The following is a 25,420-nucleotide window of genomic DNA, read 5'->3' as shown; positions in this document are numbered from 1 at the left end:
CATGCCAGATCCGAGCCCTGTCTGCGATCTACACCACAGCTCACGACAACACCAGATCCTTAACCCACTGTGCGAGGCCAGGGATTGAATCTGCGTCCTCATGGATACTAGTCAGATTCGTTTCTGCTGAACCACAATGGAAACGCCCAAAGTTTTAAAATTTGTTTTTCTTTTATAAAAATGAGTTGACTTAAAAAATTATATAGGAGTTTCTGCTGTGGCACAGTTGGTTAATGATCCAGCTTGTCTCTGTGGTGGCACCGGTTTGATCCCTGACCCAGTACGGTAGATGAAGGATCTGACATTGCCACAGCTGTGGTATAGGTTGTAGCACCAGCTCAGATTCGATTCCAGATCTGGGAACTTCCATATGAAGTGTTGGGTGCAGTTGAAAAAGAAAAAAAAATATATGGAAACATCTAAAAAAAAATTTAAATATCTTCTGAAGGCATCTCTCTGTGTATATGGACATAGTTTACATAATGAGGATCATACAATACATGTTGAGTTTTAAAAATTATATTCTATATACAGACCTATTTTTTTTTTTTTTTTGTCCAGGTCTGCAGTAAATGTATGGTAATTAGTTCTTGATAGATAATAATCATACTAGGGCAATCTAACAGTAACTCTTTCTCCAGAAAGAGAATTATTTTCTTTAGGCAAAATAAGATATTTACTTTGTTTCAAACTTCGAGGCATCTTGGAATTTCACAGTGGATTTTTAATTTTGAGACCAACAAGGCACAGTTCCAGCCACAGGTACCACAATTCAGATTATACATCTATCGATAGCTGAACAAAGTGGGCTAAAGTAAAGAAAAGGATTCAGAACATTTAAGGTGTGCATTTCAGAAGTCCGTGGTGGTGCAGCATTATTACTGCTGTGGCTCAGGATGCTGCTATGGGGTGGGTTTGATCCCTGGCCTGGGAACTTCCACGTGCTGAGGGTACAGCCAAAAAAAAAAAATAAATAATAATAATAATAATCCACTTTGGGAAAAGAGTTATAAGTAAATTCAATAGGTGACTGACTCTGCTAAGTCCTGTTACCTAAGTCTAGTTAACCACTTATGAAAGTGGGGATAAGAAGTGTGTGTTTCAACATGTTAGAGCCACAATCAAAGGCAGACATTGTATCTCGTAACTCCCTTGTGTGGCACAAAGGATTTCCTAACATCTTCAGGTGATTGCACTGTGGGTGGGAAAACAGCTAATGTGCCTGATGTGTCTTGACAAATCACCCTGCATTTCTAGAATTTTCCGAATGATCAGGCCCTTCCTGAGGCAGAAGGAGCCAGGGCTGACAGTTCCCAGCAGGCAGGCACTGGCCCAGGAGCTGCAGACCCATCCTCCCACCATCTCGCAGGGATACACTAGCGTGGGCCTACTTGCTGGTTTTTTGGTTTTTTGGCGTGTGTGTGTGTGTCTGTGTGTTTTGTTTTGTTTTGTTGTCTTTTTTAGGGCCGCACTCACAGCATATGGAAGTTCCCAGGCTAGGGGTTGAATGGGAACTACAGCTGCCAGCTGCAGCCACAGCAACTTGGGATCCAAGCCGTGTCTTCGACCTACATCAAAGCTCACAGCAACGCCAGATCCTTAAGCCACAGAGCAAGGCCGGGGATCGAACCTGCGTGGATACCAGTTGGGTTTATTAACCACGGAGCCACAACGGGAACTCCCTACTTGTTGTTTTATAACCTGCGTTTTTTCCTCTTGACAGTTTGTTCCCTGCCTGTAAATACAAATCCTCACCATCAGTTTTAATGACCACGTAGTGTACATTGGAATGTCTGTATCACAGTCTATTTAACTAGCCTCCTAGGATGAACATCAGGTTGTATTTAAATCTTGCAAGTAAAAAAGTGGCATAATTCATCTCCTTTTGCACTCATCTCTAAGTACTTAATACCGTGATCACCTTAGCATAAGTAATTGGGGGGGCATTATTGAGTCACTGGGTATGTATGTTTAGCATTTTTTTTTTTTTTTTTTTTGTCTCTTTGCCATTTCTTGGGCCGCTCCCACAGCATATGGAGGTTCCCAGGCTAGGGGTCCAATCGGAGCTGTAGCCACCGGCCTACGCCAGCACCACAGCAACTCGGGATCCGAGCCGCGCCTGCAACCTGCACCACAGCTCATGGCAACGCCGGATCCTTAACCCATGGAGCAAGGCCAGGGACCAAATCCACAACCTCCTGGTTCCTAGTCGGATTCGTTAACCACTGAGCCACGACGGGCACTCCAGCATTTTGATACATATTGCCAAACTGTCCACCAAAAGGAGGCTGTTCATGTATAGACTTAATGACAAGTCACAAGAGTGACTTTTCTTCACACCATCTCCATTGCTTTATTGGCTGGTTTAAAAAAAAAAAAAAAAAAAAAAAGATCATTGCCAGTCTAGTAGGAAAATATATCTGAATATTGTTTTAAACATTTCTTTCATTACCAATGTCCACTAAAATGAAGCTGGACTGTCCAAGGGGTCAGCTTGAAAAAAACTTTTTTCATGCCACCAATAATTACCTGCAGAGTAACCCATAGGATTGTTGCTTCTGCCAGATCACCCTGTTTTGTTTTTTTTTGTTTGTTTGTTTGTTTGTTTTTCCAACTTGATTCTGTCTCAAAAAAACCGCCAGAACCTGTAAATAGTTTTTTGTATCTGGTGTGTCTGTTTGTCCGTCTTCATTCTTCATTCCCGGGGTTAGCAAGACAGTGCTGTTTTCGTTTCACGGTCGTCTCTTAGCTTTGCACATGTTCACCTCTTTGAATGCTCCTCTCCTCCCTCTGTAACCTCACTTGCCCGGACCCTGTCCCCTTGTTTCTTTTCCCCTTCCCACGACTGTCAGTTTCCTAAATGTTTGCAGCCCTAAAAAGTGAAAGTCTTGAAATCTTTTGTCGGTTCATGCCTTTTCTGCACCAGCAAAGGAAGTCTGGCCAGCTTTTATTTCCACTTTTGTCTTTGTTAGCAATACCCCACCTCCCTTCTTTGAATTCTGTCTTCATTTTTTTGTTCCTATTAAGTTTACGACAGGACCTACCCCCTGACCTCCTGCCTACTCAGAAAGCAGTCCTTTTTTTCAGGCAAGGAGGCCCTCAGAGCTCTCTCAGTGTGAAGATCTCCAGTTTCGCCCTTGTAACTCTGTGCTCTTCATCGGTTTCCCTACCCTCGCTCACTCCCTCTTCAGTGGAAAAATGTTTTTGTTGACCAAAGGACGGGGTTTTCTAAGAGGATCCGTTGGTTCTCCAAAGTCACAGCAAGTACAAAATTAATCTGTGTCTGTCTTAAGGAAGTGGGAGAAATTTCTCTCCAAGTGTTCAGGAGGAATTTCTAAACATTTGCTGGTGTTCTTCTGCGCTCATGTGCTGGGGTCTGCCATGGCTCTTCTGAGGCCTCGAGCAAGCATTTCGGGCGGACGCAGCTAGACATGGTCATTCCTGGGCCACCGGCCCCAGAGGCGGCCTGGCGCTGTGGGTGGCCCAGCACCTGCTCTTCGACATTATTTTCACAGACCCTTGATGGGTAAAAGATTTCAAGGAATGTGGAAAATACTTTGAACTTTCTTTTAATTCATTTATGGTGACGGAAACCACTTTCATAGGCTAAAGTTTGGAATTGTTGATGTAACCTACTTTGTGGTATGATCGCATGGCAAGGGCACTGAATTTGAAGTTCAACCAACCTGAGACTGAGCCCTGGTCAAACTGCTTGCTGCTCATAATGTCTCTGCCCTTCAGGGAACTTTGAGTTTAGTGGCAAGAAAGTCATGGAACATTTTTTTTCCCAGAAGAAGATAACTACTTTTACAAGAAACGTGCACTGGGTGCTACTTGCAAAGGGCCACCCAAGTGTCCAGTAGAGACGAAAAAGCCTTCCCTGAAGAGTTCGTATGTGAGCTGAGATTTAAAGTGATGAGATGGGAGTGAGAGTGGAGAATGGGAGGAGGTGAGTGACTCGAGTCAGGGAGTGAGCAAGGACATAGAAGCACGTGTGTTCCTGGCATTCAGAATGGTATTACTAGAACGAGAAATCTGAGAAAGATGAAAAAGGATCTGAAGATAAGAACCAATACAGAGCCTTCAGATTATGAGGAGTCTTGAATGGTAAAGACAGACTATCCTGTAGGCTATGGGCAGCCGTTTAAATTCAAACCCGAAAGTGGTATTAGATGAATTATGTTAGTGCTATGTAGGTTATATTAGATGGATTACTTGGCAGTAGGTTAGAGTATAGTCTAAAGAATTCTTCTTCTTCTTCTTCTTTTTTTTTTGTCTTTTCAGGGCCACATCCGTGGCATATGGAAGTTCCCAGGCTAAGGGCGGAATCAGAGCTATAGATGCCGGCCTACACCACAGCCACAGCAACACCAGATCTTTAACCCACTGAGCAAGGCCAGGGATCAAACATGCATCCTTATGGATACTAGTCGGGTTCCTTAACCACTGAGCCATGTCAGGAACTCCCAGTCTAAAGAATTCTTAACCGTTTTTGAGCCTCAGTTGTTTTTTCTGCTCAATGAACTAATATTAATACCTGTCTAATTAATTTAACTAGAAAGTATTGATAGTTGATTTTAGGACACTGACATGTAAGAATTACCTCTGTGGTGTTCCCATTGTGGCTTAGAGGAAACGAATCTGACTAGGATCCATAAGGACACAGGTTCGATCCCTGGCCTTGCTCATGGGTTAAGGATCCGGCGCTGCCGTGAGCTATGGTGCAGGTCGCAGATGCGGCTCGGATCTGACGTGGCTGTGGTGTAGGCTGGCAGCTGCAGCTCCGCTTCGACCTCTCACCTGGGAACCTCGATATGCCATGGATGTGACCCTAAAAAGACCAAAAAAAAAAAAAATTGCCTCTGTGGCTGTTGAGGCCATGACTCAGTATTTTCAGAATAACTTCCTTAGAGTCCTAAGACCCATGGTTGATTCTGAGTAGGTTCAAGTGTGTTATCTGTGTATAAGAGAAAGATGGGCACATGTACTAGGATGACTAAAATAAAAAAGACAAAAGATGTTGTAAAGATGTGGAGAAATCAGAACCTTCATTCATTGCTGGTAGGTTTGTCACATGTCGTAGCCATTTTGGAAAACAGTTTGGTAATTCCTCAAAAAGTAAAACATCACTTTATGACCCAAAAAAATCCCTTCTAGATATATACCTAAGGAATTAGAGCCTAAGTCCTTGTAAAGATGTGTACACAAATTTCCATAGCAGCATTATTTACAGTAAAAAGGGGAAACGGCCAGCAACTGATGAATGGTTATACAAAAGGTGCCACATCTGGAATTCCCATTGTGGCTCAGTGAGTTAAGAACCCAACTAGTATCCATGAGGATGCAGGTTTGATCCCTAGCCTTGTTCAGTGGGCTAAGGATCTGGCATTGCCTCGAGCTGCGGAATAGGTCACAGATGTGCCTTGGATCCCACGTTGCTGTGGCTGTGGCTGTGGCGTAGGCTGCTCCGATTCAACCCCTAGCCTGGAAACTTCCGTATGCAACAGGTGTGGCCCTAAAAATGAAAAAAATGGAAGAAAAAAAAGACCCAAATGTGCTGCATGTACACAATGGAATATTATTTGGCCATAAAAAGGAATTAATTACTGATACATGCTTCGCCATGGATGAACATTAAAAGCATTATATTAAATGAAAGAAGCCAGTCGCAAAAATCATATATTAAAATTATTCCATTTGTATGAAATGTCTAGGACAAGCAAATGCACCGAGACAGAAAGTTTATTGATTGCCAGGGGCAGGCAGGGTGGGAGAAGGTGGGGGGGTAACTGCTAATGGGTATGGGTTTCTTTTTGGGGTGATAAGGATATTCTAAAATTAGATAGTGGTTTGATTGCACCACTTGGGCTATACTAAAATATATACTTTAAAAGGATAGATTTCATGGTATGTAAATTATATCTCAAATTGTTATAAAAAAGAACTTAGACCAGACTCTCTGCATGCATAGGAACCAAGGTTAGTATCCGATAATGTTTTTGAATATTTCAGGTACTTAGCACAATGTCTGAGCATAGTAAATACTAAAATCTTTGTAAAAGAGTAAATATTATGATACCAAAAGGAAGAATCTTGGATACAACTCATTGCAGGGATGGAAGGCTGAACTAAAAAAGATGGGAAATAAAAACTATCAGAAATTATAAGAAAACTCAAGAGGTTGCCAATTCCAAAATAAATATATAGAGATTAGTATATTTACAATAACCCAGTCATAAAATAGCATGAAAAAATATGTTATTGACAAAAGCAATATAAAATAACTAAGAATAAACATGGCAAGGAATGTACAAAAACCTGTGTGGAGAAAAATGACCAAATGCTGCTGAGGGACATCAAGGAAAACTTGAGCATATACCATATTCATGGATGGGAGGACTGAGAATTGTGAAGGTGTCACTTCTCCTCTGAACAGATCCATATACCTATGTAATCCCATCTTAAATCCAGTAGTGTTCTTGGAGGAAGAACTTACTGTATGATTATAATGTACATCCTTGAGGGAAAAAATCCCCGAAACAAATCCAAGAAGAGTCAAGAATCTTTGGAAGAGAGGAATTATGGGAATTCACCGTACCAAAGAGTAAAGTACGTGTATAAAGCCGTAATGTTGGCGCAGGAATAGCAGACAGAGCGTAGAGTGAAAGAATGGGGGGAAGATGCTAACGCTTACTGAGCAGTTACTCTGGGCTTTCTGGTTATTTAAATACCATACAACTCTATGAGGATCGCTACTATAATTTTCTCCACGTCATGGATGAGAAATCTGAGATTCAGAGAGATTTTGTAATTGGCTCAGGGTTATGTAAATACATGGCAGAGCAGGAGTTCAAACCTGTGCTGATTGCAGACTCATTGTTATTAATTAGCAGAGTTTAATTCTTGGAGGTTAAATAAATGAGGTGATAGCAGCATATTTAGATAGAAGAGGATTATTTCCAGCATCGTATAATACCAGCCAGAAGTTAGGACTAGCCTAAACTTCAAGCAACAGAGTATTGGCTAAGTAGAGTATAGTGCACGTCTACCATTAATGATTATATATGATCATTCACAGTTATGGAAGAGAATATTTAATGACACGGCATTAAGGATAGCTATCTTAAACTGCAGAGTGGATTACAAAACAGTGTCTACACAACGATTTCCTTTAAAAAAATGTATATCCAGAGAAAAAAGATGGAGGGGATTTATATCAAAACATTATTTTCTCCAAGTGTTGAAATTATCAACGATTTATATGTTTTCTTTTGGCTTACCGATATTTTCTGTTTTTTTTACAGTAGAATGTTTTTTCTCTAAATAAAAATAATTGCAGAATTACTGGTTTTTTTTTTTTTTTTTTTTTGAAGTGTGAATTTCGCACCCTGCCAGCCGACTGAGCAGGTCCTCTGTGCTCGTAACGTCCCTTCTGTTCCTCTTTATCCCAGTGCGTTGTCATCGTGATCATAGGGTCTTGTCATTTACCCTTCTAGCTCCTTAGTGCCTGGAACAACGTCTGGTGCCAATTATTGTTTCAATCCATAAATACTTCAGTGAGGAAAGATGAAATAGAATGAGAAGGAAGCAGAGAGTGAGAGAGAAAGGAAACCAGCCCTCAGAGATATGGGGCTGAGATTATTTTTCCAGCTTCATTCTCCAAGATCCAAAAGTAGGTGGTGAATGATATGTTACTTGTTTAAATCTTTTTTCATTTTTTGCTTTTTAGGTCTGCACCCGAGGCATATGGAAGTTCCCAGGCTAGGGGTCAAGTTGGAGCTGGAGCCAGACTACACCACAGCTACAGCAATGCAGAATCCAAGCGGCAACTGTGACCTACACCACAGCTCACAGCAGTGCTGGATCCCTGACCCACTGATCAAGGCCAGGGATCGAACCCGCATCCTCATGGATACTAGTTGGATTCGTCTTCCCTATGCCACAACGGCAACTCCAACTTGTATAGTTCTTTATACTAATCCAGGAAATGAGTTGAACTGCTTATCTTTAAACTGATGGTGAAACACCAAAAATATACATGAAGAGATTTACCTACAAAAAAAAAAAGCAGAGTTAGGGTTCCTATATTTAGAGATGCCAGAGTGAACCTTGCAGAAATTGAGACAAACGAAGGCTATTTCAGTAGAAAATGCAGCTGTGCCACTCACTCCCCCGTTCTCCCTGTCCTTCCACCAGCTGGACCCAGAAAGCCATTTTTAGCAAACGATGTGGCAGATGGAGGTGTTGTTGCCTGGTTGCCTTTCAGACGTTTCTGGGTAAAAGACCCTAAGGGAGCTGGGGGACTGCCTGCTGGCTCAGCTGCTTGCATCATCCATCTATGTAAACCCTGGACTTCAGAAAAAAGCCAGAGAAGTCAACTTAATATAACTGTTATTTTTCTTTCCAGGAAGGGGAGCAGTTTGTAAAGAAGATTGGTGGTATTTTCGCCTTCAAGGTGAAGGATGGCCCCGAGGGCAGAGAAGCCACCTGGGTGGTAGACGTGAAGAATGGCAAAGGAGCCGTGCTCCCTAACTCAGGTCAGTGCAGCGGTGACCTCAGAGAGGCGCACTGACAAACAGGCGCGCCCTGGAACACGGGGGTCTGCTCTGTGCTCTCCCGCACCGCCGGCGTTAGAGGCATAGGCCCTTGTTAAAGAACTGGTGGGAGTTCCCAGGTGGTGCAGGAGGTTAAGGATCTGGTGTAGTCACTGTTGGGGCTCAAGTTCTATCCCTGGCCCCAAAACTTGCACATGCCAAAGGGACGGCCAAAAGAGAGAGAGAAAGGAAAAAAAGAACTCGCGAATCCTTGGGAACAGAAATACATCCCAGCTGCTTCCTCCCAAAGCTTGGGAGGCACCATGATTGTCGCCAGCCTTTGGCATTAGGATTCAGCAGACTTGGGTTTGGGGTCCTGGTCCTGCCACTCACAGATTCTAGTCTTGCACAAATTATTTAATTTCTCTCTGAGCTTTGTTTTTGTTTTTTTAATCTGTAAATGGAGCTAATAAATAGTACGTGTCTCATGGGGTCGCTGCAGGGTTAAGAGAATTATCTCCTGATTAACCTGTAAGGGACGTGGTTCGGTGTATGGGTGTGTGACCAGAAGACCTGTCTATACTCATATCTCCCCGTCTTCTCATCCTGGTTTTTCTTGCCCTCACTCCAGGCAGTTTTTGTCCTCATCACTGTCCTCAAACTGTTCCTGCCAAGGTCGCCAGTGACCACCGTGCTGCTCATAAATTCAGTGGTTCATTCCCAGCCCTCGTAATAACATCGTTTTTCCAGACTTTCTTCTTACCTAGTGCCCAGGTGCCTTCTTGAGCTCTTTTCCTGTTTTTCCTCATCTCTAAGTCTAAATGTTGGGGTGCCCTACGGCCCACCTCTGTCTATATCCACTCCCTGGGGCTCTTATCTAGTCCCGTGCTTTTAGGGCCATCTCTACACTGATGACTCCCCGATACCTTCCGCGTGAACCCGGACTCTGAATTCCAAGGTGCCTCTCCAGCTGCTTAATTGACAGCTTAGTTGGATGCGTCGTAGGAATTGCAGAGCTACCGCGTATGGAACTGAGCGGCGCGTCTTCCTTCCCTCCCCTGCGTAGTGTTCTCCCCCGACTGTCTTCTCTATCTCGGCGAGTTGCTCCTCTCTCTTACCAGTTCCTCAGCCCGGAACCCTCGAGGTCATCGGCGGCCCTTCAGTCTGATCCACCAGCAGATTCTGTCCTCTATGACGAAGCTTGGTCTAAGCCTCCATCATTTCTCTTCGTGGCCTCCCTGTTTCTCACCTCTGGTGTTGCCGTGTGGCTGGGGGAGAGGCTGGCGGCTGCAGCTCCGATTTGACCCCTAGCCTGGGAACTTCCATATGCTGCAGGTGTGGCCCTAAAAAGACAAAAACAAACAAAAACACTCAAGGCAGATCGGGACCCTTCTTGGCTCAAAACCATCCAGGGGCTTTCAGCTCACCAGAGGAGAAGCCAGAGTTCTTACACTTGGCCCACGTGATCTGGCCCTGGTTGGCTCTGATTCACTATAGTCTGCCTCACTTTGTTCCAGTCCCACGGGCCCCCTTGGTGTTGCTTGCACGTGGGGTGTTCACTTCAGGGACTTGCTGCCTGGAATTGTCATCCCTCAGATATCCTCATGGCCTGTCCTCTCACTCCCTTTGGAGTTTTGCCCAGATGTCACCTTCTCTGTGAGCCTTTCCCCGACCACACGTTTAAAATCACATCCCCGTAACTGTTCCCTATTGTCCTTTTCTGCCTTATTTTTCTTTATAGCGCTTATCGCCATCCAACAGACCGTATCTTATTTATTTGCTTCTTGTCCATCCCTTCGCTTAGGTTGTAAGCTGCATGAAGGCAGAGCTTCTCTCCTCTCTGGTTTACTGCTGCATTCACAGTGCCAAGAATAGTACCTGCTATGCGGTCGGCCTTCAGTAAAATAAATAATTTAAAAATGAACAGCAAAATGCATGATGCTCGGTACATGGTAACTGACTTTGTCTGTTATCTTTCTCTTGTTGGAGAGAGCCTGGTGTGGTTAAGAAATATGATGCATGGGAACGAGCTTTTTAAAGGGTTGTGCTGTGAACTTTGAAAGTGATTTGGTATATGATCCGTCTGTTAAAGCCTTCGAAGCGGAGAAGTGCAAAGTCAGAGCTGTGTTTTAGAAGGTGACGCTGGATGAATTGGGAAGAAGTCAAAGGCAGTGAGGAGGATGGCTGGTTACCACCGTCTGAGGAGGCAGAAAGGACAGCCTGAGGGTTGGCAGTAAGGAAAAAAGGATCTTGTTCCATGACAGCTGCGGGCATGTCTGGGGTGAAGTTGATGGTTCCCGGAGGTTGTGAAGGGGGTGGAGTTCATTCATTGCTGCCTTGCTGAGGGCGGTCCCGGAGGAGAGAGTGACATCAGGAGCACAGGTGGCAGGAGGGTTGGCCTCCGCAAGAAGGGATGGGTGCTTCTTACTCTGAGAAGATAGGTAAATCTCCAGGGAGATTCTGAGAGAGAGGAGGTTGGCAGAGCTCCTGGGATAGAGGTGAGAGCTTGGAGAAAGAGAAGGTTAAGGGCAGTGTCACACGCGCTGTTGCTTATGGAATCTGCCAGAGATTAATGAGGGAAGAGCCAAGTGGCCGTAATCTGGCGTGGGCAACATTTTTTCCTCAACATGGGTGGGCAGAAAAATAACTCCGTTTGCCTTCTTGAGCTGCCGTCTCCTGGGGTGTAGGATGACAACACACTGCTTCCTCTAGCTGCTAGCTTTTAAGAAATAAAGGCAACTCTGGGGAAATAGTGCCAATTTTTTAAAATGACGCATGGTTAATAGCTACTTCAGGATAATATGTTGATATACCCAGACAGACTGTCAAGGTGATTTTTACAGAAAATGTTTCCTGTGTTGTCATTCGTGTTTGTCGTGAAAAGATAATATGCTCGTGGACACATGCTGCCTCGTTTCAGAAAAACCTTGCTCTCTGCATATGGACTCTGGCAGCGAGCTCTCCCCACATCAATCACGTGCCCCATCCCAGACCTGAAGGGATTTTACCCTGAATTTCTGCCGAAACTGATACTTGTTGGCAGCCAGGAATGGTGCTGAAATAATGGACCTAGCCAGTAAAAGCTACCACGGGAAATTGCCAGGTCCTTTCACACTGGCCAACAAATGACCGTTTGTTAGCGATCAGCCGTGTTAAAGCATTAATAACCTGTCCTAGTATGGACTGGCATCTTAAAGAGAATTGCTGGTTCTTTTGACATGTACATGCTGTTGCAAGGTCTGCTTTCTGTTAACCAAGCAAGATTACTTGAAATGTATTTCATCTGCTTATATCCATAGAGTTTGGTAGCGATACAGATGGTTATAGCAACGACTTTCAGATTTCGTGCATTTTTCCTTAATGTTTTCTTGCTGCCTGGATGCTTCTGCGTGAATTCTGCCCTTCCCTCCAAACCTTTGAAACGACTCCCGTAGCATCTCTCCGGGAAGCCAGCTTTCATTTTAATGTGACGTAGTATTCTTTCATTCCTTTATTCTGCCCTCTCAGCACCTGTTTGCGTTCCCAGCCCTGCCCCTTTGGAGAGCATGGTACAGAGAGCCTCAGGTTTCCCATCCCCGAGGAACAGTAGAAAAGCATAGCCTGTGAAGACCCCCAAGCCTGTGTTCAGACCCTGGCTCTGTCCCAGGCTAGATGTCTACCTTCCCTGAATCCAGGTGTCTTAAAAATGGTGAGAATGATGTCCCCCCGGGGCACTCTGGTGGGGATTCGGTGGGATGAGGTGAGTAAAACACCTGGCGGGGAAAGTGCTCAGTAAATCATTGCTTCCTCCCAGCCTGTATAGTAAACATTCATTTCGCTTAAATACAGTAGAATTTTCTGTGACTCCTCAAAAGGACTCAAGGACCTAAGAAAGTACCTGGGATTCATGCGACGCTGATGCATCGATGAAGGCCCAGTTAAAACTGAGCTGTTGGGCGTTACCACTGTGGCTCAGAGGAAATGAGTCTGATTAGTATCCCTGAGGATGCAGGTTCAATCCCTGGCCTCGCGCAGTGGATTAAGGATCCAGCATTGCTATGAGCTCTGGTGTAGGTCGCAGACACGGCTCAGATCTGGCGTTGCTATGGCTGTGGTGTAGGCTGGCAGCTACAGGTCTGATTCGACCCCTAGCCTGGAAACCTCCATATGCTGTGGGTGAGGCCCTAAAAAAAAAAGAAAAAAAGAAAAAAAACCTTATCTGTTGAATGTTTGTATCCTTTCCCTAACAGGAGGAAGCCATAGAGCTTAGGAGTAGGGAGTGTGGGCTCTGGCAGCAAGAATCTGCTCTCATACCTAGCTCAGCCACTTATTAGCTGTGGGACCTTAGGCAAGTTGTTTGACCTCTCGGACCCTCGTAGGATTATTGTAAAGATCAAAGGAGTCTGTGTGGGAGCTCCCTTTCCTGGCACAGTGGTTAGTGAATCTGACTAGGAACCATGAGGTTGCAGGTTTGATCCCTGGCCTCGCTCGTGGGTTAAGGATCCGGCGTTACCATGAGCTGTGGTGTAGGTCACAGACGTGGCTCAGATTCCGTGTTGCTGTGGCTGTGGTATAGGCTGGTGGCTACAGCTCCGATTGGACTCCTAGCCTGGGAACCTCCATATGCCAGGAGTGGGGCCCTAAAAAGCAAAAAAAAAAAAAAAAGATTCATTATATGGTTGCATGTAGCAGTAGTTCTTTTTACTGTGTGAATGCACTGGAATTTATTTATTCAGTTCACGATTGATGTATGGTGTTTCCATGCTGGGGCCTTATGAATAAAGCTGTTATGAACATTGTCACGTGTCTTTTAGTGAATATACGTGCTTATTTCCATTTGGCATATAACCAGGAGTAGAAGTACTAAGTCATGAGGGATATAGCCAGTTTTCGGATGTGGATATAGTATTTTATATTCTCTTCCATCTTATATGAAAATTCATTTTTTCCACATTTTTTACCATATTTGATAATGTCATTTTTAAAAATCATGTTTATTAGGTATAATTTACATACAATAAAATCTGCCTTTTTTAGATTTACAATTCTGTGAATTTAGACAGATGTACACAGTTGTACAGCCACTATCAGAAATCAAGCTATAGACTGTTTCCTCAGAATGTCCTCATGTCCTTTTGTGGCCAATCCCTTTTCTCACCCTCAGGCCGTGGCAGCCACTCATCTGACTTCTGTCCCTATAGTTTCACTTTTTCCAGAATGTCATAACCTGAAAGTGGAATCATACCGTGTGCAGGGCCTTGAGCCTGCTTTTCAGTGGGATTCATTCATGTTGCTGCATGTGTTATCAGTAGTTCATTCCTTTTTGTTGCTGTGTAGTTTCTCCATTTACCAGCTGATGCATCTTCGGGTTTTCTGCTGGCTTTTGGTAATTGCAGTAAGGCCACTGCGAACATTTACATAGAGGTTTTCGTGCGGGTTATGTTTTTGTTCCTGTTAGTGAACACTTAAGAGCGGCATTGCTAGGTCGTATGGCGTACGTATGTTCAGCTTAGTAAGGAACTTATTCTAAAGTGGCTGTATGGGAAGTTCCTGTTGTGGCTCAGTGGTGATGAACCCGACTAGGAACCATGAGGTTGCAGGTTCGATCCCTGGCCTCGCTCAGTGGGTTAAGGATCCGTGTTGCCGTGAGCTGTGGTGTAGGCTCGGATGCTGCGTTGCTGTGGCTGTGGCGCAGGCCGGCAGCTGTAGCTCCCATTCAACCCCTAGCTTGGGAACGTCCATATGCTGTGGGTGTGGCCCTAAAAGGCAAAAATTAAGTAATTAATTAATTAATACAGTGGCTGTACCATTTTCAGTCCCGTTAGTATTACATGATCTTTCAGTTGCTCCTTATCCTCACCGGCTCTGGGTATTGTCTGTTTTTTTAAGGCATGCATTCTAGGGGGTAAGTTGTTGTATCTCACCCTTACTTTTAATGTACATTTCTAGCTGATTAATGAATTGAACACTGTTTCATGTCTTTTGCCGGGCGGTGGGGGAGGACATTTGGAGATCTTATTTTTGTGCCTGTTTTGTTATTTGCCCATTTTTGTATTGGACTATCTAACCTTTTCTAATTGATAGGAGTTTTTCATATTTTCTGGATACAGGTTCTTTGTTAGATATGTGAATTGCTTATATCTTCTCCCTCTCAGTCTGCTCCTTGTTTTGCAAATAGTTTTATTGGCACACAGCTGCATTCCTTTGTTTATGTATTATCTGTGGCTGCTTTTGTGCTATAGGCGTAGGATTGAGTAGTTGCAGTAGAGACCTAGTGGCCCATAAAGGCTAAAATATTTAGTGTCTGATCCTTTTACAGAAAAATCCATTAACCCTGATCTATATAGCTATTTATTTTCTCTTACCACATAGCAAATTACCACAGATTTAGTGGTTTAAAACAATATATACATTAGTACCTTTCCGTTTCCATGGGTAAGTTGGCGGAAGGCAGCTTTAGCCGCATCCTCTGCAGAGGGTCTCATAGGCGGCAGGCAGGGTTTTGGCCAAGGCTGGGTTCTCATCTGGAGACTTGACTGGGGAAGGCTTCCTGTGCAAACCCATGCATGTTGCTGACACTTTCCTTGCAGCTGTGACCGTGATCGATTTCGTTCCTATGGGTCGTAGGTCAGAGTCTGCCCTCCGCTCCTACAGGCCAGCATCCTGCCCTGGAGCCCTCTCTATATGTGGTATGCAGTGCACAGAATAGCAGCTAGTCTATTCAAGGCCAGCAGGAGAGTGACAGTGAGTTAACCAGCAAGACAAGTCTTGCAGAATGTCACAGGACTCAGGAAGTGCATCCCATCACCGTTGCCACATTCTGGAGGCCAGACGCAAGTCCCAGGTCCTGCCCACACGCGAGGGTGTGTTCTAGGAAGGCACGAACCCCCGAAGGCAGACCTTAGAGTCTGGGCGCCACAGTGACTGTTATTACTGTATCGATGTCGAAGTTTCCGGATGTTTTTCCTATATATGTAGACTTGAATATCTGTTTCGAAGGAAGAAATGGGCTCACGCGTACAGTTTGTTTTGTAACTGGCTTATATGACGGTATCATGAACAATATCCCATGAATATCTTTTCAAGTCGGTAGAGTGCAGTTCCGCCTCATCTGATGGCCGCCTTGTAGTGATGTGAACGTACCATGATTGATTTAATAAGGTGCCCTCTTGTTAAATATTGAGGTTGCTTGGGATTTATGCCACATTTTACCAGGTGGCCAGAGAAATGCATGTCAGTGCCCTTTTTGCCACACTCCTGCCGGATGTGATTCCGATGCACTCGTGGCTTTTGACTAACATGTGTTCGTGCGTTGTCTCCTTAGCGCAGGAGGCAGCGTGTCGGTCTCATAAAATGTATGCATGACCCTGAACCCTTCTTGCTTTTCTCCTGCCTTCTGCCCGTCCCTGTTTCAGATAAGAAAGCCGACTGCACAATAACGATGTCCGACTCAGACTTAGTGGCTTTGATGATGGTAAAATGAATCCTCAGTTGGTGAGTATGATGGTGCTTATATGCCTCTATTCGGGGCTTGGGGGGGTGGCCTCTTCTTCATCACTCGCCTCAGCAAGTGGTCAGTGCAGAGCGGGCAGACCCGCCAAACTCCGTGTTTCCCGAAAGGTTCACTTAACAAATGACAGACCATTGTGGAGCTTGACCATGTGCCAGACCCTGTCCTGTGTACTTTCTTTTTTTTTTTTTTTTTTTCTTTTTTCTTAGGTTTTTGTCCTGTGTACTTCACATACCCAGGTGACTAAGAAATAGTTCCATGCTCAGGGCATCCCCCGTTCGGTATAAGTCAGGTTTGCAACAGACTTAAGCGCAGCCAAATATTCGAGGTGCCCCCCTCCCCAGCTTGTGGTTGGGGTGGGAGAGTGGGGGAAGGAGAAGCCGGGTCTTCCTGGGCCATCAGAGAAGGCTTCCCCTGTGACGTGATACCTGGCTGCGTCCGGGGGACGGGCGGGGGGCGGATTAGGAACTGGCATTGCCCACATGCAGAGTAGGAGCCATCGAGGCAGAAAGAGGGACGGGTGTGAACAAAGGCAGGATCCCTTCCATTTTGTACCTTTGCCTCTTCTCATTTCACTTGAACTGTCCTTCCTCGACAAGCTCCTTGGCTTTCAAAATGTCCTTTCCAAAGACCTCCTGCCGCATTGCGAGGGGGCTGTGGACAGTCCCTCTTCTGGGCCACTTCCTGGACTGCAAGCTTGGCAGGTCTCTGATTTTATTGGTCATAATGTGCCCCTGCTAGACTGTGTCTGCCTCAAGGGAATGAACCATATCTTGTTCATCATCTTTTTTTTTGTCTTAAGGGCCGCACCTATGGCACATGGAGGTTCCCAGGCTAGGGATCAAATCAGAGCTGTAGTCATTGGCCCAGCCAGCCACAGCCACAGCCACACTAGATCCAAGCCACGTCTGCGACCTACACCACAGTCACGGCAATGCCAGATCCTTAACCCACTGAGCAAGGCCAGGGATCGAACCTGCATCCTCATGGATACGAGTCAGATTCGTTTCCACTGAGCCACAACGGGAACTCCGTTGTTCATCTTCTTGTCTCCAGAACTTAGCATGATGCCTGGATTAGTTTGTATCTGTCTAAAATGGGTTTATGTCTCGTCTAGATGGTCTGGGCCCCCAGATCGTCAAAGGTCTTCTTCCCCTGTTGAGAGGCACAGGATTGAACAGATGTGGTGTCCTGAGCCGTCCGTTAGTCATAGATAACACGAAGTTAAGCTGCTGCTTTCCATTGTAACCTTATTTTTTGTTGCCTTGGCCTGGTTTGTTTTAGATCTTGTTCCTGCCATACCCTCATAATTTGAAAGATTGGATAAAACAGCTAAATCTGACTCCTACTCCTGTGCCTTTTTAAAATGCTTTTTCAAGGCAGCTAAGCATCTTTCAGACATGCATTGACACGTGAGAGACGGGTCTGTGACGTTTCGGCTGAATACGCACCATTGACAGCTGGCATTTCCACCCACTGCACCCTCTCCAAAAATCTGGACAGAACACAGGCCACCAGTCTCGGAGCTGGCGGACATCCACCTTCCCACCCACTGCTGCTTGTTCCTCGGTCCACTCCGCACGCTTCCTTGGCAGGGCAAGCAGACTTCACACGCAGCTGCCCTCGTCCTCTCAGTTTATCTGTTTGCCCCCCACTTGGGGGAGTGAAGTGTCAGTTTGCTTTTCCTGAACACCTGTTAGCACCCTAAGGCATTACAGATAAAACCTGGAGACCTTTCTGTGGTTGTGCTAATGGCCTTTCCTTATGCTCCGTAGAGGATTTGACTGGAAACCATCAAATGCAGTGGAAATTATAATTTCAGTGTTTGGCTGCAGTTGAAACAAAGCATTGTGCTCTCTAACAGGAAGCCCACGGGAGGAACACGCTAGGGGCCAGATTTAAGTGATTCTTAAGTTTGGGTTCTCTAAAAGGTGAAGGTGTGTCTTTTCTATAATAACGATTAACTAAAAAGCCATTTCCTCTTTTAATTAATAAAAGGGGAAGATGCCGAATTTCTCCCGGTCCATATTTTTAAGGCATATGTGCAGTGTATCGTGTTCTGAGACACCTGACCTTTAAGCCATCAGACAGAAGGCTGTGTGCCATATAGAAAGGAAATATTTAGTTTGTCCAGACAGAGGAAGGGGGAAAAGAAAGGAATTAGTCACCCTTACCAGAAGGTGCAGAGAAAGCAGAGCTCTGTGCCTTCCTACGGTTGAGGCAGAAGAGCCCGTGACATCTTAGTGAACTTGTTAGGAGGCGAAGGCTACCAGAAACTTCTCCTCTCACTTTCCCTTATTTTAAGAATTAAGTTAAAAGGCTGAGATCATAGCAGGGAAATCATGCTGTGTTCTCAGTTTTGGTATTTCTTTAAAGTCTTCCTGGGGTTTTGTTACATGATAAATTTAGCAAACATCATGTGATCTAATCCCAGGCAGTTGTGAAATGGAACAAATTGTGGCTCTGCCCTTGGGATCGGTTTGATGCTCTTTATTGAGCCAAAGATTAGCACAGGCACCTCGGTCCCAGCAGGCTGCCTGGCCTCCCTCTGTAGGGAATCAGTCCTGATCGTGGAGACCGAAAAAGGAAGAGACTTGGTGGCATTTCACCCACGTTGTATTGACTCCCAAGAGTTTCTTGGTGAGTTACGCATGTGCTTTTTCTCCCTGCTAGCTGAGCCCTGGAAATTTCAGCTCATATTTCTGCTCCACGTGTAACGGGATTTAAACAAAATCAGTCTAGTCTGGACCCACTTTGCCTAATATTTGGAAAATGTACTCCCTTTGAGGAAGGCAGGTAAAAGCAGGCTCACTTTCTCAGAGAACACATTTGGGGAGGATGCACCTTTGACTGCTCTGCGTAAAGCATGGCTTTTGCACATTGGTCCTTTTGAAGAATCTGGTTCCAAATCTATTCCGGAAAGTTTAAGAGATCTGGATAAATAAATCATCTCGGGACTGGGTAGTCTAGAAATATCAGCAATCTCAAAACCCAAAACACCGAATAATAAATTTTCTCTCTTCTTACAGGCCTTCTTTCAAGGCAAATTGAAAGTCCTTGGCAACATGGGTCTGGCTATGAAGTTACAGAATCTTCAGCTTCAGCCCAGCAAAGCTAAGCTGTGAAGAACTCCCTTTGCCTACCTTTGAAAATCAAGATGAGATATACAAATATATAGATGCGTATATTTCACTGTCAGAACCTAGACTGAAAATTCACATTGGCAAATAGCATGAGATTAGTTTTTAAATGGGTGTGACCAATCCTGTTTTTCCTACGGGCTGGGTAAATAGAACCTGATGGTATACTACTGCTTTGCAAAATTGCCTACAAATGTGCATTACAAAGTTAATGTGGTAATTATGGTTTAGGGTACAATTGAGTTTTAGAATAAAATTAGGAACAGCAAAATCCAAAAACTATGTAAACAACAGTTCTCATTTTGCTTATAAAGTATGTTTGAGGATTATTCTGCTGAAGAGTCAATTTAAGTTTTCCTTGGGAGGCCGAGGGAAGAGAACGAACACCAGTAGTGGAACAGTAATTAATATTGTGCACTAATGACCTTCATCTATTTTCACTGAGAATTTTTAAAATTCTGTACTGGAATGTTTAAAAAAAAAAACTTTAAAAATTTGCATTTCATGCCATCTAAACAATATTTTCTTCCCAAGTTGAAGACATAGGATCAGAGCTAGGGACATAAAAAAAATCTGTAGCTGCACACAGGCCTATTTTTAAAATAAACATTTTTTAAAATGGGTTTCCTTCTTGAAAAAAAAAAATCAATGTATTGGGATCATAAAACACTGTTGTGAAAAATAATTGAACAAATAAAATTTGCTTTGAGATGCACAGTTTTCAGATGATAATCTCACATTAATTAAATTTGTAAAGCTCTCCTACCTTTGTTATAATTTTCCTTTTTAACTATCCACGTTTATCTTCCTAGTTTTTCTAATGCTAATGCTATTTCTAATAATTCAGTAAGAATGGGGTAAAATAATGTTTGGGGACGAATATTTAATAGAAAATTAAAATAACTTTTCCTCACCTCCTTTGTTTTGTGTATGTTCTTTTTCACCAGCGTTTGCTAAATGAGGAGTAAGAGAAACTCGGGGGGTTACAGCCTCTGTGATCCAGACTCCTGGCTACTGGTTGCTTTGGCGTGATCAGTCTCTGGTTCCTGCTTAGGAAGGTACCGTGTGGTGGTGGAAAGAGCACTGACTAGAGCCAGGAGTCTTGTTTAGGCACATAAGTACCTGTCCGGGCCTGTTTGCTGAACCGTTCGAAGAGGGAATTTAAAATGGACTCCCGGGTCCCTTCAGCTCTGCTAATCCTGTGAGTCTACTCAGAGCCCAGGAGAACTGTTGGGAGCCCTCCAGGCCCACCTTTCTGCTGTTAACGTATTTACTTCACCCAAAGGCGGTCAGAGGTCAAAAGCCAGGTGGCTTCGTTTGTTTGTTTGGACGTTGGAGCCTGTACTAGTCAGTTCGGGATTGCGGATCCGATCCCCTCACACCATATAGCCTTGCGTGTTCTGTGACCAGCAGGACAGCATGTGGGGATGGGGCAAGGTGGTAAGTTCAGCTAGTATAAGCTGATCTCAAGCCCTATAAAATAAATGCAGAACCCAGGCCTGTTTCCTAATCATAGTGGCTGCTTCCTCTGAGAAGAAAAAAGACTTCGAGAAAAAAGTTCCAACAAAATGATTGGTTCGTAGTTTGGATTTGCTGCATTATTCTGCCTTCCCTTGTCCCAGATAACAGGAGATACTTGTTAGAGTCTTTAGGAAGAACCTGGAAAAAACAAACAGAAAAAAAAATGATTGGGGGGGTAGATACATGTTCACAAATAAGTGTTATTTATGCGTATGTTAGAAAAGTAATGATAAAAATATAGTAGCAATTCCTAGGGATGCATCCTGGTTTGGAGGAAAGAGGTTAACAGGTCTCGGTTAAAACTGATACCGTTACTAGTTTTGCTGCTTGAGCAGGTTGAGCCTCAGTTGCCTGATCTAGAAAATGGAGATATTTATACTGAGCACCTGGGATTACTGAGACTCTAGAGAGACGGCATGTGAAGTGTAGCTAAATTAGTGTTGGAGGTTCATCGTAGTCAATCTTAGCTCCCTTGCTCTACCTGGGAGTTCCCTTTCCCACCCCTTGCCTCTGTGATATGATGTCTGTAGTGGTTTTTTTCTTTTCTTTTTTTGAGTCTTGTTTTATATATTCATTCACTGAACAAGTATTTAAGTGCCTACCAGCGGCAGGGTGGTATATTGAAAGGTACAGTGCTTGGCAGGGGAGACAGCAGTGAGCTCCTCCCCTAGCAGTGCTCCCAGTCTAGTGGGAGAGACAGTCAGAGGTGGATGCTGGCTGCAGACCAGTGTGCCGTGCCGGAGATGGTCCGGGGCCGTGATGGGGAGTCTCCGTGAGGGGCCTCGGATAAGGTGGCTCAGGGAGGCATCTCTTGGGAGGGAATATGTAAGCTGAGATCTACAGGTTGAGCAGTGAACTATACAAAGAACCATGCAGGAAGGGTGGAAAGCTGCCTGGGTTGTTCTAAAATTGCAAGAGAGCCCATGTGCGTGGAATATACTGACCAGGAAGGACAGGCCCAAGATGAGGTTGGATAGACCCCCAGGAGCCAGCTATATTGGAATTTGTTCACTACAGTAAGATATTTGTATTTCATTCTTTTTTTTTTTTTTGGCGTTTTGTCTTATTGGGCCGCAGTGGCACATGGAAGTTCCCAGGCTAGGGGTCCAATCAGAGCTGTAGCTGCCAGCCACGCCAGATCCAAGCCGCATCTGCAACCTACGCCACAGCTCACGCTAGATCTTTAACCCACGGAGCAAGGCCAGGGAATCAACCCTCAACCTCATGGTTCCTAGTTGGTTTCGTTTCTGCTGCGCCACGACGGGAACTCCTATATTTCATTCTTAGTGCCGTTGAGAGCTGTTGATGGTGTAGTTTTACATATGTTTATTTCTCACTCATGCTGTGTATACACCACTTTGTCATCACATCCTAAGCCTAGAACCCGAGCAGTCTCTGCCTGGAGCATCGTGATTGTCGTGGCAGAAGAAGAGAAAAGGGTGAGGTACGGGTTGGCTTCTAAGGTTTGCATCCAGAAGTGATCACTTTTTGACCGCCTTTCATTGTCCAATGAAAGTCACATGCCCCACCTAATGGCACAGTCTTCCCATGTCTCAGAAGGAGAGAATGGAGTTGGAATGTTCTCGAAGGAGCTAATGACCATCGCAGAAGGGCTCTCGTAGGGGAATGAAATGACTGCAGCTTTCGCTGTGGCTGCTGTGTGGAGAATGGACTGCGGGCACGGGGCTAGAGAAAGAAGAGGCTGCAAGGAGATGGTGTCCTGTCCTGGCCTAGGGTGTCGGGGGGCAGGGGAGGTGGTCGATGTGGGCGAGTAGGCAGGGGTAGAGCTGACAGAACCTGGCGACTGGACATAGGGACCAGAATGACTTCCAGGGACTGGCCAGGTAACTTACCAGGTGCATGGTGGGTCATGATTAGAAGGACGAGGGAATAGTGGGTTTTAGGGAGCTAGGTTGAAATACTAAGCTCTGCTTTGGAACTTGTTAACCTTGAGATCCTGGCAAGAGTTCCAGGTGGAGATGCCCAAGGGGGCAGCCGGATTTCTAAGGCTGGAGCTCAGCGCGGACGTCAGCGTGCAGATGCCCGTGTGGAAGTCAGGAGCCTGTGGGTGGCACTTAAAGCTATGGGAATGGATGGTATCACCTGGGGAGAGAAGAAGTGGGTTAGAGTAAACCTCGAGGATCGTCCGCCTTTAGTGATCAGGTGAAGGAGGGGGAGGTGGCAAGGGGGATGAGGAAGAGGCACTGGAGAGATGGAAGGAAATTTCCTGAGGGTACAGTCAGAAAGTGGGCATGGCGCACTGTGTCCTGTGCTGCAATGAGCTCAGTTAGGATGAGGTCTGAACAGTGTCTCCTGGATTAAATCTGGCAACTCGGAAGTCGCTGGCGATGCCTACCAAATCAGTGTCAGTGCTGGACTGGAACTGGTTTCATAAAGAGCTGTGGATAATAAGAACAGGAAAGTTCCTTTTGGTAGGGATATGTGCAGTCTCCAAGTGATTCGTACACAGCAAGCACATGAGCTAATACTTTTAATTGTAAATTAGGTCATCGGGCACAGGCGCTTCTCTGTGCCCGCCCACACCATTGTCTCCCTGCTGCCCCCACCTCATCCACTTGGCAAATCCCTTTTCATCCTCTCCATGCCTTCGCCTTCAGGAGGTTGTCCCTGTTTGCCACAGAAAACCTGGGCCTCATCCCTTTCTCGTAACCTGTCTCGTGCTCTGCGGAGAGCTCCCTGGGGTCAGGGACTGCATATCCCGCGTCCATGTGGATGCCCCCGTTGCAAACCCTTGGCGTACCGTCAAGTGCATGAATGAGATAAGCTGAATAACAACTTTCTACTCACTGGGGAGCATTTCTGAACACAGGAACCTCATCACCGAAATCAGTGCATCAGCCTCTGTCACAGTGACCTTCTGTGGCCCTGATGATGAAAGAGAACATTCAGAATTCTCTTTTAGCCTGACTTCTCCTGCTCGCTCTTTGAAAATATTTGCAGCTTCTCAGAATAGTCTTTCAACTTCAGATGGAAGCAGCCTGCAGCCATAAGTCTGTTTATGTGTGCTTTTCATCACATGTTTGCAAAAATATACAAAGTGGCCTAATGGGTTCTGGGTGCATTAAATCCTTCGTCTTTGTTGCTGTACTTGTCCAGGTGAATTCCAGATCTCAGGATTCTGTAATGCTTGTTGCATATGTAGAAGAAGAGTTTGAAGAGCACGACTGGCACGCTGAGTGTGGAGGGGTAACAGGTGTGATCAGAAGAATCTCAGATCAGGTCCTGTCTGCCTCCTGGCAGCTCAATTAAGACAAGGCTTTTAAACCTTGCCAGCCTTTAGTTTAGTTTCTCCCTCTGCACAGGCGGGATGCTGTGTGTGTGTGTGTGTGTGTGTGTGACACCTTGAGGGTAGAAACTCTGTTACTCACCTCTGTCTCTCTAGTATTAATGCAATGTCTCCTTTCTCACACAAACCAGTAGACAGTGATCCATTTCAATTCTTTCAAAATTGTGACATACCTTGTAAAATGATTCAGTCACATATATAAACTTCTGTTGTCTTCGTTTGTCACCCTAGAAAAAAGAAACATGAAATCCTGGTAATTAACAGCTTTATCTTCTGAAACTTTAGCAGAATGAGAAAATAATACACTTAGAGCAGCAGCAAACAAGGCATTTAGAGCAGTGGGAAAACTTGAGGCCTGTCAGCTGAGGGTTTTGGTCCTCGCTCCTAAACACCGGGACCTTGAGCTTAGGATGCCTCCGAGCCTGTTTCTCCTTCTGTAAAAAGAGGCTAATAATGGCTAACTCGTGCTGGTTGTGAGGCTTACCAGTTGTAGCTGTAAAAATGTCAGGGGCACAGTAGGTACAAATTGGTAGTGCCTAATGTTATTTGAGAAAATTTTTTTAACATAAAGGAATTTATTCATTGGACCATTTTGTGGTAATCCTTTGAATTCGGATAATCAGCTGACTTCAGGACTGGGGACAATTCGCCTTTCTCATTGATTGTCATCTTTACGTTTTTTCTCAAGAATCATTAAACTGTAATAGTCTCTGTAAGTGAATGAATATAGGATTCCTTAGACTTTCAAAAGGTTTGCATTTCAGCCAAGGATTACAGTTGTAGCTGCCCAGGGCATGGTCGCTTTTTGAACACAAAGAAGTTGCTTGATTTTATTGACTAGGGCAAGGAAAGGTAAATTAGCCAGTAATTGACCTCTGGGTCAATTACTCTGTGGGACTGAGTTTTTTTTAAAGCCCACACTGATATGAATTAGGAACTTTGGGTATACTACTAAACAGCTAATGGGGGTCCTGAAAGATTTATGTGCTCTCAGGAACCACAGCCCCTTCTGGCCAGATTTTAGAGTTTTTCTCAATAGCGAGTTACAGAATCTACTGGAAAGGTCCAGATTTAATATCTATCTGGAGACTGCTGCAAACAAACAGCTCTTTAGTTCTTGCTAAGAACAGAGGACACTGGGCCAGATTTCTGGCCCCTAAGAAATGTGGCGTCTGATTCCATTTGGCAGTTCACTCTGGTAGGGAACTTTAGCCAGACTTCTTGGAGAAATATATATTTTTTAATGTAACGTATCCAAAATGTATTGCAAAAAGTGATGTCCATTTAGCCTATTTTATTAATAGTCATTTAAATACTTCATAAATGTTCACAACGCTGTTTTCATTGGTATGTAGTAAATGCCTGACCTTTTAGTTCATGAATTTGTGGCCATAAACTTTTACATGGAGTTGGGGGGAATTCATTGTAG

General features: G+C 44.6%; 1 protein-coding gene across 1 annotated transcript in view; it reads left to right on the top strand.

The window, feature by feature from the left end:
- SCP2 (sterol carrier protein 2) overlaps positions 1–19,148 on the top strand; it is a 123,941-nt gene extending 104,793 nt beyond the window's left edge. The window contains 4 exon segments of the mRNA NM_001168415.1: positions 8,408–8,537; positions 15,929–15,986; positions 15,989–16,007; positions 19,053–19,148. Of these exon segments, the coding sequence (NP_001161887.1) occupies positions 8,408–8,537; positions 15,929–15,986; positions 15,989–16,007; positions 19,053–19,148 (303 nt within the window).

The sequence above is a fragment of the Sus scrofa genome, chromosome 6 (genome assembly GCF_000003025.6).
Source record: "Sus scrofa isolate TJ Tabasco breed Duroc chromosome 6, Sscrofa11.1, whole genome shotgun sequence".
Classification (NCBI taxonomy): Eukaryota; Metazoa; Chordata; class Mammalia; order Artiodactyla; family Suidae; genus Sus; species Sus scrofa.
This window is presented reverse-complemented; position numbering and strand designations above follow the sequence as displayed.